The 17246-nt window shown below is 43.0% G+C and overlaps 1 protein-coding gene across 2 annotated transcripts in view; it reads right to left on the minus strand.

Moving 5' to 3' along the window:
* Window positions 1-17246, minus strand: part of EIF2AK2 (eukaryotic translation initiation factor 2 alpha kinase 2) — a 54350-nt gene that overhangs the window by 12862 nt on the left and 24242 nt on the right. For both annotated transcript variants that reach the window (XM_023216343.2, XM_023216344.2), the window contains exons 11-13: window positions 7636-7758; window positions 3269-3427; window positions 1419-1599 (exon numbers count right to left, since the gene is read on the minus strand). In XM_023216343.2, coding sequence (XP_023072111.2) covers window positions 1419-1599; window positions 3269-3427; window positions 7636-7758 — 463 coding nt within the window. The remainder of the gene's footprint in view (window positions 1-1418; window positions 1600-3268; window positions 3428-7635; window positions 7759-17246) is intronic.

Below are 17246 nucleotides of genomic sequence, written 5' to 3' on the forward strand. Positions count from 1 at the left end.
CAAAGTGAAACCATGACCAACTCCACATTTATCCTTTTTAAATAGTCCTGACAATGTTCCAACTTCAAATAATAACTTCAGATATTGTAGAATAGACATATTGGAACCAGGCAGACTCAAAACACCAATGCATCAGACATCCAGCCCCTGGGCAGACCACGGAAGTAATACCTTTTAAGGACTACTCATTCCTATCTGAGCCCAATAAACAACTGTATATATGGGCACTTATTTCTCTCAAGGAATTGTTTTGTTTCATTCCTTATTCCTGGCTGTTTTAGAGGGGTGGGGTAAGCAGTTAGTCACATAAATAAGGTACTTCTGCCTAGAACAGAAAAAGGCAGTTCCAGAGTGATCAGGAAAGGCTCAGTAAAGGAATTATAAGCAAAGGAGACAGGCAGAAGTGTATATTCCATGAGAGAGAAGAACATGAGCAAAGGTCCAGGGACAGGATTCAGGATGGCCAGCTTGTGACAGGCTAGGCAAGTCACAGGGAATAGGGAATGGAAGAAAGGCTGTGAAGGGCTGCTCTGCCTCTTACCTTCTGTCATTTTGATGAGAAGTAAAAATAGGGAAACTCCTTATCCAGACCATAAAAGCCAGAGGAAAATGAAAATACTAAGGGATGATACACTTTCCCAGTCTGGGATTACTACAACTTTCCAATCATGGGGTCGAAATGTTTAACAAGACAATATTAGACTCTGGAGCCAGTAGCTATGACAGCCCTCAAGAGTAATGACTGAGAGATTAGGGAACCATATTCCTAAAGCCACAGTCAGCAGAGTCCCCTCTGCCACTCAGATAAGCCTGAGTCACTTAGAGGAGGCAGGAGGAGCAGGGACAGAGCGGTCAGTTGGCTGTGCCAGTCACAGTAATCATTTGCATGGAAATGTTTAGATATCATTTTCTCGTAACTACCAATCAACCACTATTCTAAAACTAGAGAAAAAATATATCTATCTTATTTTATATGTGTGTGTGTGTGTATATATATATATACACACACACACATATATATTTATTGATTGATTGATTGATTTTATTTTATTTTATTTTATTTTTTTGAGACAAGTCTTACTCTTCACCTAGGCTGGAGTGCGGTGGAGCAATCTCGGCTCACTGCAACCTCCCCTCCCAGGTTCAAGCGATTCTCCTGCCTCAGCCTCCCGAGTAGCTGGGATTACAGGTGCACACCATCATGCCCAGCTAATTTTTGTATTTTTAGTAGAGAGAGATTTTCACCATGTTGGCTAGGCTGGTTTCAAACTCATGACCTCAGGTAATCTGCCTGCCTCAGCCTCCCAAAGTGCTGGGATTACAGGCGTGAGTCACTGTGCCCTGCTGAAAAGATACATTTTAAAATTACTAAATTATATATATATGTATCAATTAATAAAGTACATTTTTCCACTTACCTTAAGATCTCTATGAATTATATTTTTTGAATGTATATAATCCACCCCTTTTGTTATTTGTTCAAAGAGTTCCAAAGCCAAAACTTTGTCTAGTTTCTTGCCTCTTCTATCTTCAATCCATTCCTCCAATGTCCCTTTTTCACAGAATTCCATTTGGATGAAAAGGCACTTAGTCTTTGATCTGGGTATAAAATTCATAGTATGTTAAAAGTAACAATAAATATAAATTTATAAAAAATACATAACTTTTTAAAAGCTTATACCTTATCTTAAGAACCCCAAAACATGTCTCAAAATAGAAATCTAAATACAATAAACAAATTTGAATCAAAATATAATAGGCCATTTTTTATTTCAGTCATAAGTTCCCAGATGTCCAGAGCTTTATTTGTTTAGCTAATTTATAAAATATGAGCCGGGCTGGGCACGGTGGCTCACACCTATAATCCTAGCACTTTGGGAGGCCGAGACTGGCGGATTGCTTGAGCTCAGGAGTTTGAGATCAGCCTGGGCAGCAGGGCGAAACCCCATCTCTACTAAAAATACAAAAATTAGCTGGGTGTGGTGGCATGGCACCTGTAGTCTCAGCTACTCAGGAGGATGAGGCACAAGAGTCATTTGAACCCAGAAGGCAGAGGTTGCAGTGAGCTGAGATCGCACCATTGAGCTCTGGCATGAGCGTCAGAGTAAGACTCTGTCTCAAAAAGAAAAAAGAAGATGCCGGGCACAGTGGTTCATGCCTGTAATCCCAGCACTTTGGGAGGCCGAGGCTGGTGGATCATGAGGTCAGGAGATCGAGACCATCCTGGTTAACACGGTGAAACCCCGTCTCTACTAAAAAATACAAAAAATTAGCCGGGCGTGGTGGCGGGCGCCTGTAGTCCCAGCTACTTGGGAGGCTGAGGCAGGAGAATGGCGTGAACCTGGGAGGCGGAGCTTGCAGTGAGCCAAGATTTCGCCACTGCATTCAAGCCACCCATTCTTTATTGCTGAAGATCTGCAATCACCTTTGCTAACAGATAGAAATAGGAACACGAAAACAATAGAGTTGCAGGAAACTAAATTTCATTATTATATAAAGTAATTTTGAAACCTTTTAATTCACCCTCCATCTACTGATCATGAAAAGCACCTAGAGATGAGAAAATGAGTTAGACACTATCCTTGCCATCATGGGGATAAAGTTTAGTATGAGAGAGTAAAGAGAAAGCAAACCTAAAACAATAGGAAAGGTACTACTCTAGGAGAAGTGCCAACAAATTACAATTACTAAGAGATATAAATTGGAGGATTGATTTTTTTTTTTTTTTTTGTTAACCATCTTTTTTTTTTTTTTTTTCTGAATTAAGTTAGCCTCAATATTCATTTATATTCTTTGTATATATGTTGGCTTGAAAACAGGAAGAGGTAGCCAAGAATTTGCTGAAAACTAAAGTCCTGTATGCTGATGGTCAATAACTCCTGTTGTGTTGGTAGCTGAGGAAGGAGCCCCCAGATGCAGCATCTATATGTTAAAACTCTCTTCACAAGACTACACTACAGCCTGCACTGAAGCTGGCACGTGAACAAGGCTCTCCATTAAACAATGGAGTCAGGAAAGCTGAACCTGAGATTTTGAAGACAGGCGAGGATGTAACAAAGGGTTGTGAGAGCAAGTGTGCAGCAAGAGGAGGAACAAGAAAGAGATTTTCACTTTCTCCTTACCTGTGGAACGGAGCGATAACAGTGTCTCTCAGAGAGAATTGCGATTATTAATTGTGATAATTAATGGCCTTATCCAGTGGCCCACACATAGTAAATAACTATTTCCTTCCATCCTATTATGGCTATGAGAATTTGTTTTTAGTTACCTTGAACTATTTTTGCTGTTCTCAGGATCATAATCAGGGCTCTCAGGATCATAAGCACTGATGTCAGGATCATAATCAAGTCCACCCCAACAGCCATTGTAGTGAACAATATTTACATGATCAAGTTTTGCCAATGCTTTTACTTCACGCTCTGCCTTCCTAGTTAAAAGGAACAGGGAACATGGCAGTGTCAGTGTACATCTCACATAACAACCACAAAACACCTCATGTAACAAAGAACTGTCTACATTCCTTTATTAAACCATTGCTATGGTTCTCACACAGTTTTAGAATGAAAGCCGGGACATTCAAAAGGAAAAAGTGAACATACTGCAAAAAAAAACATAGCTGTTCTTACTGTCAGGATAAAATAAAAGGCAGCATCCGGGCGCAGTGGCTCATGCCTGTAATCTCAGCACTTTGGGAGGCCAAGGTGGGTGGATCACGAGGTCAGGAGTTCAAGATCAGCCTGACCAACATGGTGAAACCCCATCTCTATTAAAAATACAAAAAAATTATCTGGGCACAGTGGTACATGTCTGTAATCCCAGCTACTTGGGAGGCTGAGGCAGGAGAATTGCTTGAACCCGGGAGGCGGAGGTTGCAGTGAGCCAAGATCACACCACTGCACTCCAATCTGGGTGACAGAGCAAGACTGTGTCTCAAAATAAATAAATAAAAGGCAGCGACTTAATGCCAAACATCAGACAATTTAAAAATCTTCTTTAGTACTCTTGAAATGCCAGTGATGCCATTTTAATTAATTAATTAATTAATTTTATTGAGATGGGGTCTTGCTCTGTCACCCAGGTTGGAGTGCAGTGGCACGACCTTGGCTCATTGCAGCCTCAACCTCCTATCCTCAAGCAGTCCTCCCACCTCAGTCTCCTGAGTAGCTGGGACCACAGGAGCACACCACCAGACCAATCTAATTTTTTCTATTTTCTGTAGAGATGGGGTTTTGCCATGCTGCCCATGCTGGTCTCAAACTCCTGGGCTCCAGCAATCCACTCGCCTCAGCCTCCCAAAGTGCTGGGATTGCAAGCATGAGCCACTGGACCCAGCTGATGCAATTTTTCATAGCCAAATCATACATTATGTTTTGCTTAGACTTGTGTTAAAATCTTTGGATTTCACAAGCAAATCACGTTGAGGCAGCAAGGCTAAGTAACGCAGGCAGTGTGAAGTACCTAATTCAGGATTTTCCATGTGTGGCAAATATACACAAAGAGGATAACTTATGCAGAGAAAGTGAGATGGTGGGAGGCTTTATAGGGATGTGTTGCCAAGACCTAAGACAATTTCATGCTAAATGCAGTAAATAAATTGGAGATTTCAAAGATGAGGAAGGATAATCAAACATTTGACAATTTTATTTTTTAACACAAGAAGTTCTAAACTATATGACATAAAATTTGCAAAAATAAAAAAAATACTGATACTTTGACAATCCTAAAATAATCTGTTATTATTTTAGATTCTTTCTTTTTTTTTTTTTTTTAAGACAGGGTCTCACTCTGTCACCCAGGCTGGAGTACAGTGGTGATCTTGGCTCACTGCAACCTGCACCCCTATGGCTCAAGCGATCCTCCCCCCTCAGCCTCCCAAGTAGCTAGGACCACAGGCACACACCACCACACTCGGCTAGTTTTTGTATTTTTTTATAGAGACAAGGTTTTGCCACGTTGCCCAGGTTGGTCTTGTACTCCTGACCTCAAGTGATCTGCCGGCCTTGGCCTCTCAAAGTGCTGGGATTACAGGCATGAGCCACTGCGCCCAGCCATGAACACACTACTGCACTACAGCCTGGGTGACAGAGTGAGACTCTATCTCCAAAAACAGAAAAAAGAAAAAAAGAGAATGTTAGTCAAATTATGGATTTATATCCAAGAAGATATAAATAATGGTGTCATTCAATTAACAGTGAAAAATTAGAACAAACAAAATATTTGGCAGTAAAGAAATGAGTAAATATATTTTGTTCTGTCCCCTGATCAATGGCTATTTTGCAGCCATTAAAAATAACTGGCTGGGTCGGGTGTGGTGGCTCACGCCTGTAATCCCAGCATTTTGGGAGTCCAAGGCAGGCAGATCACAAGGTCAAGAGATCGAGACCATCTGGCCAACATAGCGAAACCCTGTCTCTTCTAAAAATACAAAAATTAGCCAGGCATGGTGGTGGGCACCTGTAATCCCAGCTACTTGGGAGGCTGAGGCAGAGAATTGCTTGAACCCGGGAGATGGAGGTTGCAGTGAGCCGAGAATGCACCACCGCACTCCAGCCTGGGCGACAGAGTGAGACTTTGCCTCAAAAAAAAAAAAAAACAAAAAAAAACAAAAAAAAAACATATATATATTTTGTACCAATGTATAAACTACTATAAATGCCCAAGATACTGGACCTTCATCAACATAATTATCTTTTTTTTTTTTTTTTGAGATGGAATCTCACTCTGTTGCCCACGCTGGAGTGCAGTGGTGTGATCTCAGCTCACTGCAAGCTCCACCTCCCGGGTTCAAGCAATTCTCCTGCCTCAGCCTCCCAAGCAGCTGGGACTACAGGTGTGTGCCACCACGCCTGGCTAATTTTTGTATTTTTGTAGAGACAAGGTTTCACCATGTTGGCCAGACTGGTCTCACACTCCTGACCTCAAATGATCTGCCCACCTCAGCCTCCCAAAGTGCTGGGATTACAGGTGTGAGCCACCATGTCCGGCCCTCATTTTTTTTCTTTTCTTTTTTTTTCTTTTTTGACACTGGGTCTCACTATGTGGCTCGGGCTGGTCTCAAATTCCTGGCCTCAAGCAATCTTCCCACCTCAGTCTCCCAAGTAGCTGGGACATTATTACCATTTTTAAAAATTGCTATCTACTGGAAAGAATAACAGTACAGCTGTCCTTCATTCTTGTTAAATAAAACAATGAACAGAGTAGGAATGATCCTATTTCAAATGCAAGGCATCATCCATGAGAGAAGAAATAGGTTTGTTTAACTGGGCTAAGAATATCCAGCACTCCACACCTACCTCTCCTTTGCACATATCATTTTTCTTAGCCCAGATCCCTTTCCCATCTCCTTTGCTAGTCTTTGAGGGATCAGATCGGTCTGGCCAAGCTACACATAGTAACAATTGCCAGAGTGCAACAAGCAAGATTGGTGAATTGGTGACCATGTGATTTAAGACTTCCTTTCTATTTGTTTTCCTTCCTGAAGTTCTGCTATCCAGTGGGAGTGAGAGGGCAGATAATACAGAAAACAAATGTTGGAAGCAGTGGGTTACAGTGGGAACACATTGAATTGTCATTCCAGGGGATGAGTTCTAAATCCCAATCTTATTACATAGGAGATCATGTCCAAAGATAATCTTGATCAATTCTTTATCCTCCCATACATGCTTCCACTCCTTAAATTAACGGGTAGAGCCTATTTGCCACCACTCCCCCCCCAGCAACCTTGAATCTAAGCTGGCTCCAGTGACTTGTTTAACCAATATAACTTAACGGTAGTGATGTTCTGGAACTCTTCTGACTAGGTCAAAAGAAGCCTTGCCACTCACTCCTGGTCTCTTGGATGACTTGTTCTGGGGACAATAGTTCTTGGAACCCAGCCACTAAGTTGTAAGAAGCCCAATCCCCACAGAGAGGGCATGTGGAGGTATTCTGGTTCACAGTCCCATCTGAACTTCCAGCCCACAGCCAGTGTCAACTGCTAGCCAGCTTGGATATCCAGCCTAGGATAGGCTGTAGTCAAGGTTTCAGTTGACTACTGACTGCAAATGCCTCTGAGACCCCAAGTGAGAACTGTCCAGATGAGCACAATCAACCCATGAAACCATCAGAGATAACAATAAATTGCTGTTTTTAAGCCACTGCATTTTGGAGCAGTGCCTTATACAATAACAGACAACCAGACAACCAGAGAACAATTACCATCTAGCTTTTATCTTAGACAAAATCACTTTACATCTCTGGATCTTAGTCTCCTCATCTGTAAAATAGGGAGGTAAGACTAGAACATCTCGAAGATCACCTTTTTTGTGGGTAATTAAGGTTCTATTTGGTGCCACGGTTTTTAAAATATGGACCATTTCATGAATTTGCATGCCACTTTAAAGCAAATAACTCTACAGCTTTAGTTCTGAAGATAGCACTGAAAGGATGATCAATGGTATACCATTTTTATTGAAATAACCACAGTAAAGTGAGATCATCTTGGAGTAAGCCAAACTCCTCTTGGTAGAATGAAATGTTTAATGAGTATGAGAAAGAAATAAATGATATCCTAATAAAGAAGAGAGAAGCATAAAAAGAAATAGTGCAGATTCAGCATACCTTGCCATTCAAAAAATTTAAACATTTACTACTTACTCGCCATTATATTTGACACGTTTAATAACGTAAGTCTTTCCGTCAATTCTGTGTTTTGCTTTGAAAACTTGGCCAAATCCACCCAAGCTAATGAATTCTATTTCTTTAAAATCCGTGCCAAACCTTAAAGATAAAAACCACGGTTATTTTGACATTTTATGCTCACCCCCTCCTCGCCTCCCCACTCCTTTCCCTTTAATGTCACTTGTGAAATGGACAGTATAACAAATATGACTCTCTCCTTCTGAATAAGAAAGATCCACTTGGCAGAAACTCTTGACTCACAAAGAGTAGTCCTCTCACTCCTCCCAGGGCGAGTCTAACACAGCATATCTCCCCTGGCACTCACAGTCAACTCCTGGCTTTTCAAAAGCCATGATAAGGCCGGGTACATTGGCTCATGCCTGTAATCCCAGCACTTTGGTAGGCCAAGGCGGGTGGATCACCTGAAGTCAGGAGTTCAAAACCAGCCTGGCCAACATGGTGAAACCCCGTCTCTACTAAATATACAAAAATTAGCCAGGTGTGGCGGCAAGCGCCTGTAATCCCAGCTACTCAGGAGGCTGAGGCAGGAGAATCGCTCGAACCTTGGAGGTAGAGGTTGCAGTGAGCCAAGATCACACTTCTGTGCTCTAGCCTGGGCAACAAGAGCAAAACTCCTTCTCAAAAAAACAAAAACAAAACAAAACAAAAACAGAAAAAAAAAGCCATGATAAAAATCCTATCACAAACACAAAATGTTCAAATGAATTGCTATATGGTACTCCACAGCTAACATCATCAAGCTGTTATAAGAGAAATGGGCATATGCTCTAAGCCTGCCTAGGTTTCTATTTGGTTTTCTCTTCTCCCTCAAGCTTCATGTTCCATAATTAAGACCTGTCAATTCTACCTCCAAAACACATTGCTGGTATCTGCCCACTTTCCTCTGCCTCCAACATCTTCACCCCAGTCCATGCTTCCATTAGGCCATGGCAGTACCTTGTTAACTGGATCCCCACTTCCTCTCTTTCCTTACTCCAATCTATGACCCACACAGCAACCAGAGGGATGAAAACTTTGACATCACCTTTTCCACTTTCACCTTCTCACATGTCCTTCCTTCCACCTAGCACCCACTGCTCTGTGCCCACTCATCCTTTAGGCCTCCTCACAACTGTGACCCCAGAGAAACCTCGCCTCACCCCTGCTTTCATTTCTCTCCATGCCATTGCTTTCCCTTCACAGCTCTGACCATAGTTTGTTCCTGCAGATTTTTTTTTCTTTTTTTGAGACAGGATCTCGCTCTGTCACCCAGGCTGGAATACAGTGGTGCGATCTCCGTTTACTGAAATCTCTGCCCTCTGGGTTCAAGCAATTCTCCTGCCTCAGCCTCCAAAGTAGCTGAGACTACAGGTGTGTGCCACAACATCTGCTAATTTTTGTATTTTTAGTAGAGACGGGGTTTCACCATGTTGGCCAGGCTGGTCTCAAACTCCTAACCTCAAGTGACCTGTCCGCCTCAGCCTCCCAAAGTGCTGGGATTATAGGCATGAGCCACTGTGCTTGGCCTGCTTATGTAATTGTTTATTTAAAGTTGGTCATCCCCATGAAACTCCATGACAACAGGGTCCATTTTATTTGTTCCTACCATAAACCTGATGCCCAGCACAGTGCCAATTCTATATCAAGTGCTTAATAAATATTTGATTCTGTATTGTTTTCTAAACTTTTATAGTCAATGCTCCCCGATGCAAACAGGCCTCCATCATTTCAGACATTTCATTTTAAATCCAAACATACTGTCTATAGCAGAGTAGACATTTTTTTCAAGTGAAATCTGGTATGGAGCTAGAAAGTAGAAAACAGATTCAAGTGGATCAATTCTAATCCCTGCAGAAGTATTTTTTTCAATCACTGATTTATAGGAGTACTTGTTTTCAATATTAATAACTTGTACAGATGTCAGAGAAGTCCACATAAGCATCACAAAGATCTACAATTACCACATTCAATTTGGATCTGTCTAAATATTACTTCTCCAAGAGACATGATCCACTGTGGGCCAGATAGTGCAACATCAATTAAACTATTCAGGTGGAAATATAATTTAGCCTTATAATGGGCCCTCAAGAAACTTCCATTGAATGAACAAATGTATCTTCAAACAAATTCTATTTCACAATTCCATCTTTGACAGAACAGGAGCATTGCCATCTTGGACAAGCACCGCTATTTTAAGTTCCCCTTGATTAAAAACTGCCTAAATCCAGCCCCAAAACATCAGCCTAATGGCTAATGTCAGCATGACCATAAATGACAAATGACACCTCTGACCAGAAACCTTCCAAACCTGAGATAAATCCCCTCTGACCAGAGACATGCCAACCCTGAGATAACCTCCCCTCTGACCAGACATTCCAACCCCACAATAAAACTCTCCTCTACCCAGAAACATTCTGAACCTGTGATAAGCTCTCCCTCCCTAAATCCTTAAGTACCCTTAGTCTGCAAGAGAGAATGTTCCTGACCAAAATCAGCCAGAAGCCCCTCTCAGGTTTATTCTCTAAAATAAACCTGTCTTTGACTGTTCAGCCACTTTTCAAGTTTCCTTCTTCTTTCTTCAACTCTCATATTTGGTGCCGAAACCTGGGATGGCTGTTGGGGGTAGAGGCTCTCTTGCAACCCAGGAAGCAGTGGGCAGCGGCAGTTCGTCCCGAGATAACTCCTGGATCCTGAGGGTCTCTGGCCACCTGTCACGTCTTTTCTCTCTCTTCACTTTTCAAGCAATTTGCATGAGGTGGATAACTAATCTGAAGGGGACTGTGAGGCTTGGGCTGGGGCTACTCCCCAGTGGGTTCTCAAAACCCTCAGGTCTCAGGAATCCACCTTGACTGCCTGCAACAGGTATTTTGCTCTCTAACCCTTGTCCACTCTTCCTCCCTCTTCTCTTTCTCTCTCTTCCTCACGTGGCTCCAGTCCAGGAGGCCCTTTACTGATTCCAACCAGAACATCCAACATCAGACACTAATCCAGCCAACCGGTAAGATTTGCCTTTCCTAGCTTTCTCACAGTACCTGGGAAAGTCAGGTCTGCTGTCCTGGTCCTTGGAGGACCAGTGGGACTAAGTTGAAGAAATCTTGGGGATGCTCAGTTTCTTCTCAGCTTAACTGTCCTCTTTATAAAGAGGATTCCAGGTCTCTGTCTTTTGTCTGGGGATGCCTAGAACAAAAACAGATACTCTCGGCCTCCTCTTATCAGTCCACATAGGTGCCAAACAATTCCACATTCCTATGTCCTCCACACTGGATTGTCTCCTTCACAACCTCACCAAACTTGACTTATGGGGGAACCTAAAGTCAAAGTGTTTAATTTTTCATTGCAACATGGCCTCGCCCCAATACAAATTAGATAATGACAGCTGATGGCCTGAAAACGACACCTTTGACTTTCAAATTCTCAGGGACCTTGACAACTTTATAACCAGGAATGGCAAATGGCAATAGGTTCCCTATATTCAGGCTTCCTTCTACCTTAAATCCCAACCCTCCTTATGTCAAGCTTGCACCTCTCGTGAAATCCTTCTTCTTAATGAAAACCTCCCTGGGTCTCTCCTCCCTCTGAAACCTCTTCCCCTGAAATCCCCTTTGACCCTGCAGATGAACTCCCTCCATACTCTCAACCCCTGCATCCATTTCTTGCCCATCCAAACCCTCCATCTCTTTGGCCCCTCTTGCCCCCAGCCTTTAGTGCCAAATCCGAACCCTCATCCTTCTCACCCATTACCCATTCAAACACTACTCCAGCTAGTCAAACCACTTCTGCCATTCTCCCTCTCTGGGAAGGCGCTAGGGTTGAAGGCATTGCTTGTGTTCATATCCCCTTTCTCCATGTCTGAATTGTCACAGATCGAACAGTGTCTAGGATCTTTCTCTGAAAATCTATCACAGGGAATTCCTGCACATAACCCAATCCTTTAATTTAACTTGGCATGACATTTATATAATTCTAACCTCCACCCTCACCCCTGACAAAAAAGAGCGCATCTGGCAGTCAGCTGAAACACACACAGATGAACTCCATAATCAAGCCCCTATACAAAATCCAGTGGCCAATGATGCAGCCACCTGTAGAGGCCCAGACTGGACTTACCAACAGGGAGACAATGGCATCAGGTGAAGAGACCACATGATTACCTGTCTCCTCACAGGCATGGACAAAAATGCTTATAAGGCAGTTAATTATGAAAAGCTCAGAGAAATTACACAAGAGCACCAGGAAAACCCTGCCCTTTTCTTATCACACCTCATTGAAGCTATGCTAAAATATACCAATTTGGATCCAGAATCTAGAGAAGGTCAAACTTTTCTCTACCTCCAATTTATTTCCCAATCCACCCCAGATATCCACGAAAAATTACAAAAATTAGAGGAGGGTCCTCAGACATCTTGGCGGGAGCTCCTAAATGCAACCTTCTGGGTCTTTAACAACAGACATGAGGAACAAAAAATTCAAGAAGACAAACATCTCCATTTAAAATACCAGATGCTTGCCTCCACTGTCCAAAAGGCAGTTACACAAAAGCCTCCTAATAACCCAAAGGGAAACTCCCCCACCTCTCCAGGAGTCTGTTTTCAATGAGGCAACCCTGGACACCGGGCAAAGGCTTGTCCTAACCCCTGGCCTCCCACCAAACCATGCCCAACTTGCAGTCTTTGCGGACACTGGACGATGGAATGCCCTCAATGGGGACATCTTCCCCATTCAGATGCTGCTCATAATGAAGCCCCCCAACCATCACAGGAGGAAATCTCTTCACTGCTGGTGCTGACAACGGAAGACTGAGGGTAGCTGGGATCCTTCACCCCCACATCTAGTGAGTCCACGAAACCCAGGGTAATTGGGATAGTATCTGGTAAGATTATTTCCTTTCTTATGGATACTGGGGCAAGTCTATTGGTATTAACTGAATATCAAGGTCCATTAGAATGTTCATCTCTTTCTATTGGTGGCATGAAGGGCATACAAGAAACCCCATACAAAACACTGCCTCTACATTGATCATTTCAGGGAGTCACCCTTACTCAGTCTTTCTTGGTCATTCCTCATTCCCCTACTCCTTTACTAGGAAGGGACATCCTACACAAACTGGGAGGAATCATTCATTTATCAACCCTACACCAAAGCTACCCCTATTTATTATTATCTTAAGGACAGAACCCTTCCTCAGACATTCCACATCCAAACAGACTGAAATACCAAATTCCTCAGCCCTGTAAATCCCATAGTATGAAAAACTGACTCCCCCATGTTAGCTACCCACCATTGTCCAATTCAAATTTCACTGAAGGATCCTAAATGCTAAACAGTGGTCCCACAATATCCCCTAATGGATTATGGGGACTCAAGTCCATCATCTCCCAACTTTTGGCTGCCAATATTTTATTTTATTATTTTATTTTATGTTTTTGAGATGGAGTCTTGCTCTTGTCACCCAGGCTGGAGTTTAATGGTGCAATCTTGGCTCACTGTAACCTCTGCCTCCCAGGTTCAAGTAATTCTCCTACCTCAGCCTCTCAAGTAGCTGGGACCATAGGTGTGTGCCACCATGCCCAACTAATTTGTGTATTTTTAGTAGAGATGGGGTTTCACCATGTTGGCCAGACTGGTCTCGAACTCCTGACCTCAGGTGATCCACCCGCCTTGGCCTCCTGAAGTGCTGGGATTACAGGCGTGAGCCACTGCACCTGGCCTAGCTGCCAATATTTTAATCCCCACCCATTCTCCCCACAAAACTCCTATTCTCCCAGTTACAAAACCGGATGGCTCCTATAGACTGGTTCAGGATTTGCAACAAATCAACTCCACTATTGTTCCTGTTTATCCTGTTGTCCCAAACTCCTGTACCCTCATATTGCATATCCTCCCAACACTAGCTATTTCTCTGCATTAGACCTCAAAGATGCCTTCTTTTACTATCACTCTACATTCCTCCTCTCAAAACCTTTTTGCTTTCACTTGGACTGACGCTGACACATGCTACTCCCAACAACTCACCTGGACTGTCCTCCCCAGGGGTTTAGGGACAGCCCTCAGTATTTTGGTCAGGCACTTCGATTGGACCGTTCCCAACTACCTCTACAACCCAGCGTCTTGTTTCAATATATGGACAATTTACTTCTTTGCAGTCCCTCTCTAGAACATTGTATTCAACACACAGCCAGGCTTTTAAATTTGTTGGCTGAATGTGGGTACCAGGTATCCAAAAAGAAGGCCCAATTAACCTCTCCAAATGTTTCATAGCTAGGATTAATTATAACTCCAAATACCCAGGAAATTCCACTAGCATGAAAGCAAGGCATTCAACAAATCCCATTTCCTAAAACAAAAAGGGACTTACTTTCTTTCCTCAAATTAGTGGGATATTTCTGATGATAGATAGCAAATTTTGCCACTGTCACTAAACCTCTTTATGAACACACAAGAGGAAGTCTTGACCAACCACTCACTCCCACCCCAGACCTTTATCATGCTTTCTGTCACCTAAAATGTGCCTTATTACAGACCCCCCACTTTAGGCATTCCAAACTTCCTAAGAACTTTTCATCTATATTTACACAGTTCTCATAATCAGGCCCTTGGACTATTACCCCAATCCATGGGAGATTCCCTCCAACCAGTGGCGTATTCTTCAAAACAACTAGACCCCATTTACAAAACCTGGCACCTTTGCTTAAAAATTTTTGCCACAGCCTCTTTAATTATCCCTGAGGCACAAACTCACATTCTACGAACCTCTTCAGGTATTTTCTTCTCACAGTCTACAAGATATGCTCAGCTGTAAGGCGCTAACCTCCATCTCATCCTCTCGCATGCAAGCCATACATTCAACCCTCCTTCAGCCCTCCATCTCTCTTCATAGATGCTCACCCCCCAATCCTGCTACTCTTTTATCTTCAACACTGATTTTGGACCCTGACCAACATTCATGCTCTGATCTAATTGAAAGTTCTCACACCATGTTTTGCCACCTTACTTCCACTCACATAAAGGGAGCCCCAGATTGATTTATAGATGGCAGCGCATCAAAAAATCCTCCCCTCCAAGCAGGATATCCCATCATTGAGAGATATCATGATGATACCCGCTCTCTTCCACCTAGAAGAGTCGTAGAGGCTGCCCCCTTGCCTTTGGGCACATCCTCCCAACAAGCAGAATTAGTTGCCCTAATAAGAGCATTAACCCTAGCAAAAAACACACAAGTTAATATATACCACCGATTCTAAATATGCCTATAACATCAACCATTCCAATGCCCAAATTTGGAGCAAGAGGGGCTATCTCACAGCTAAGGGAACTCCTATCATTAATGGAAAACTAACCCATCCTCTATTAAAGGCTGCTCTACTTCCAGAAAAGGTTGCAGTTATCCATTACAAATGACATCAATCAGATAAAAGCCACATTTCTTTAGGGAACTGTGAGGCTGACTACTGGGCAAAACACACCTCAACCCATCATTCCAATTCTCCAATATCTATTTCCTCTCACACAACATATCCCCTCCTTTTATCCCGAACACCAAATACAACAACTAATCACAGCGGTTCAAAATCACAGTTCAAAATTAGTTTGAACTAATTCAAACTCCCATACTGGTTCATACAAAACAAATTAGTCCTACCTGACCCTGAAAAAACAACTCTTGGCCAGGCGCAGTGTCTCATGCCTGTAATCCCAACACTTTGGGAGGCCGAGGTGGGTGGATCACGAGGTCAGGAGTTCGAGACCAGCCTGACCAACATGGTGAAACCCTGTCTCTACTAAAAATACGAAACTAGCCAGTCGTGGTGGTGCGCGCCTGTAATCCCAGCTACTCTGGAGGCTGAGGCAGGAGAATCACTTGAACTCCAGAGGTGGAGGTTTCAGTGAGCTGAGATCATGCCACTGCACTCCAGCCTGGGTGACAGAGCAAGACTCTGTCTCAAAACAAACAAACAAACAAACAAAAAAACTCTGTTATGGGACATCCACAACCTCTTCCATACTAGCCATTCCCCTCTACAACATTTCTTAAGTTTCCACATACACATAACCCCAGATATAAAGGAACAGTTGAAAGCCATTTTCCATCAATGCTCTATTTGCCAGAAAGCTTCACCCCACTTCAACACTAGACTCCCTTCTTTTCCAACCCATCAAGACAGGGGAACCTTCCAAGACAAGACTGGCAAATTGATTTTACCCATATGCCCCCAGTAAAAAAGGTTCGATTTCTTTTGGTTCTGGTTGATACCTTTTCGGGATGGGTTGAAGCTTTTCTGACAACCAAGAAATGAGCTTCGACTGTCACCTCCAAATTAATAACAGAAATCATCCCCTGGTTCAGGGTGCCTCTTTCTTTTCAATCTGAAAATGGTCCTGAATTCATTTCTCAAATTACTCAAACACTTACACAAACCCTACGAATCACCTGGAAGCTACACATCCCCTATCAACCTCAATCTTCAGGAAAGGTTGAAAAAATGAATGGCATTCTAAAAAGCACCCTCACCAGGTATCCACTCCAAACACATAAAGACTGGGTTACACTTTTACCTTTGGCCCTTCTGAAAATTTGGGCACTCCCATGGAAGCCTTTAATGCTCAGCCCCTTTGAACTCATGCATGGGAGTTTTGAGCATGAGTATTTGAACTCATGCTCCTTTTGTTCCATCTCGGGGTCAAGCCCCACTTCTAACAACTCCTCTCATTTCCCCTCTTCTGCATACCATCCGCCATTTCATTTGGGAATATGCTGACAAATACTTGCCACAACCTGTCACCAACTCCTTTAATCCCTTCCTACAGTCAGGAAACTGGGTTCTGGTAAAAGGTCCCAGCCCTACACGAATCCCAGAGGAAAAGGAACAGAAATTCACCTAAGCAGCTACGTCTCTTTCTCTCTCAAACTTTCATTGCTTCCTAACTAACCTTGTTACAGACCTTCTGTAGAGGACTACGTGCTCGCAAACAAGACGTTCCTGATAAGTACTGCTCTTGCAAACGAAGCAGGGCGTTCCTTCCCTGCAAACAGGGAGGACAAAGGAGCCAGCTGCAAACAGCAGGCCCTGGGGACTGGTTAATGTGTAAACATCTTGAGAAACCAGAAAGTCAGGAAAAGGTCAGAAAAACAACATGTGACTTGTGACTTGGCAATATTCCACAGCCGATTGTATAAAATAAAGCAGAGCGTGCCGTTCGGGGCAGCCGCCATGTTTGTCTCGTCCTGTGTTGTCTTGTGTGTTCATTCCTTTGTTTAGGAAACACGCGGACCCCAACACCTTCAGTGGTAGCCTTACAAAACTCTCATTATACATCCTGATCAGCTCCTTACTATTCCACGGGATTTATGGCTTCAAGGAACTTTCCAGGACTTCACTCCTACCCAAATAACTTTTTCCTCCTTTTGCTTGTTTCTTTCAATCTAAATTCCCTAATCACATCAACCTCACCAATAGAATCACTCCTCACTGCTATCAAACTAGAACGTTCTGTAAACCTTACACAATCCCTCTTGCTGCAAGCTAACTCTTCCTTTGCTCCAGAATGCTAGATGTGTTTATCACTGTCTTCCTCAGCTTATACATCCC

This window comes from Piliocolobus tephrosceles, chromosome 15, assembly GCF_002776525.5.
Source record: "Piliocolobus tephrosceles isolate RC106 chromosome 15, ASM277652v3, whole genome shotgun sequence".
NCBI lineage: Eukaryota > Metazoa > Chordata > Mammalia > Primates > Cercopithecidae > Piliocolobus > Piliocolobus tephrosceles.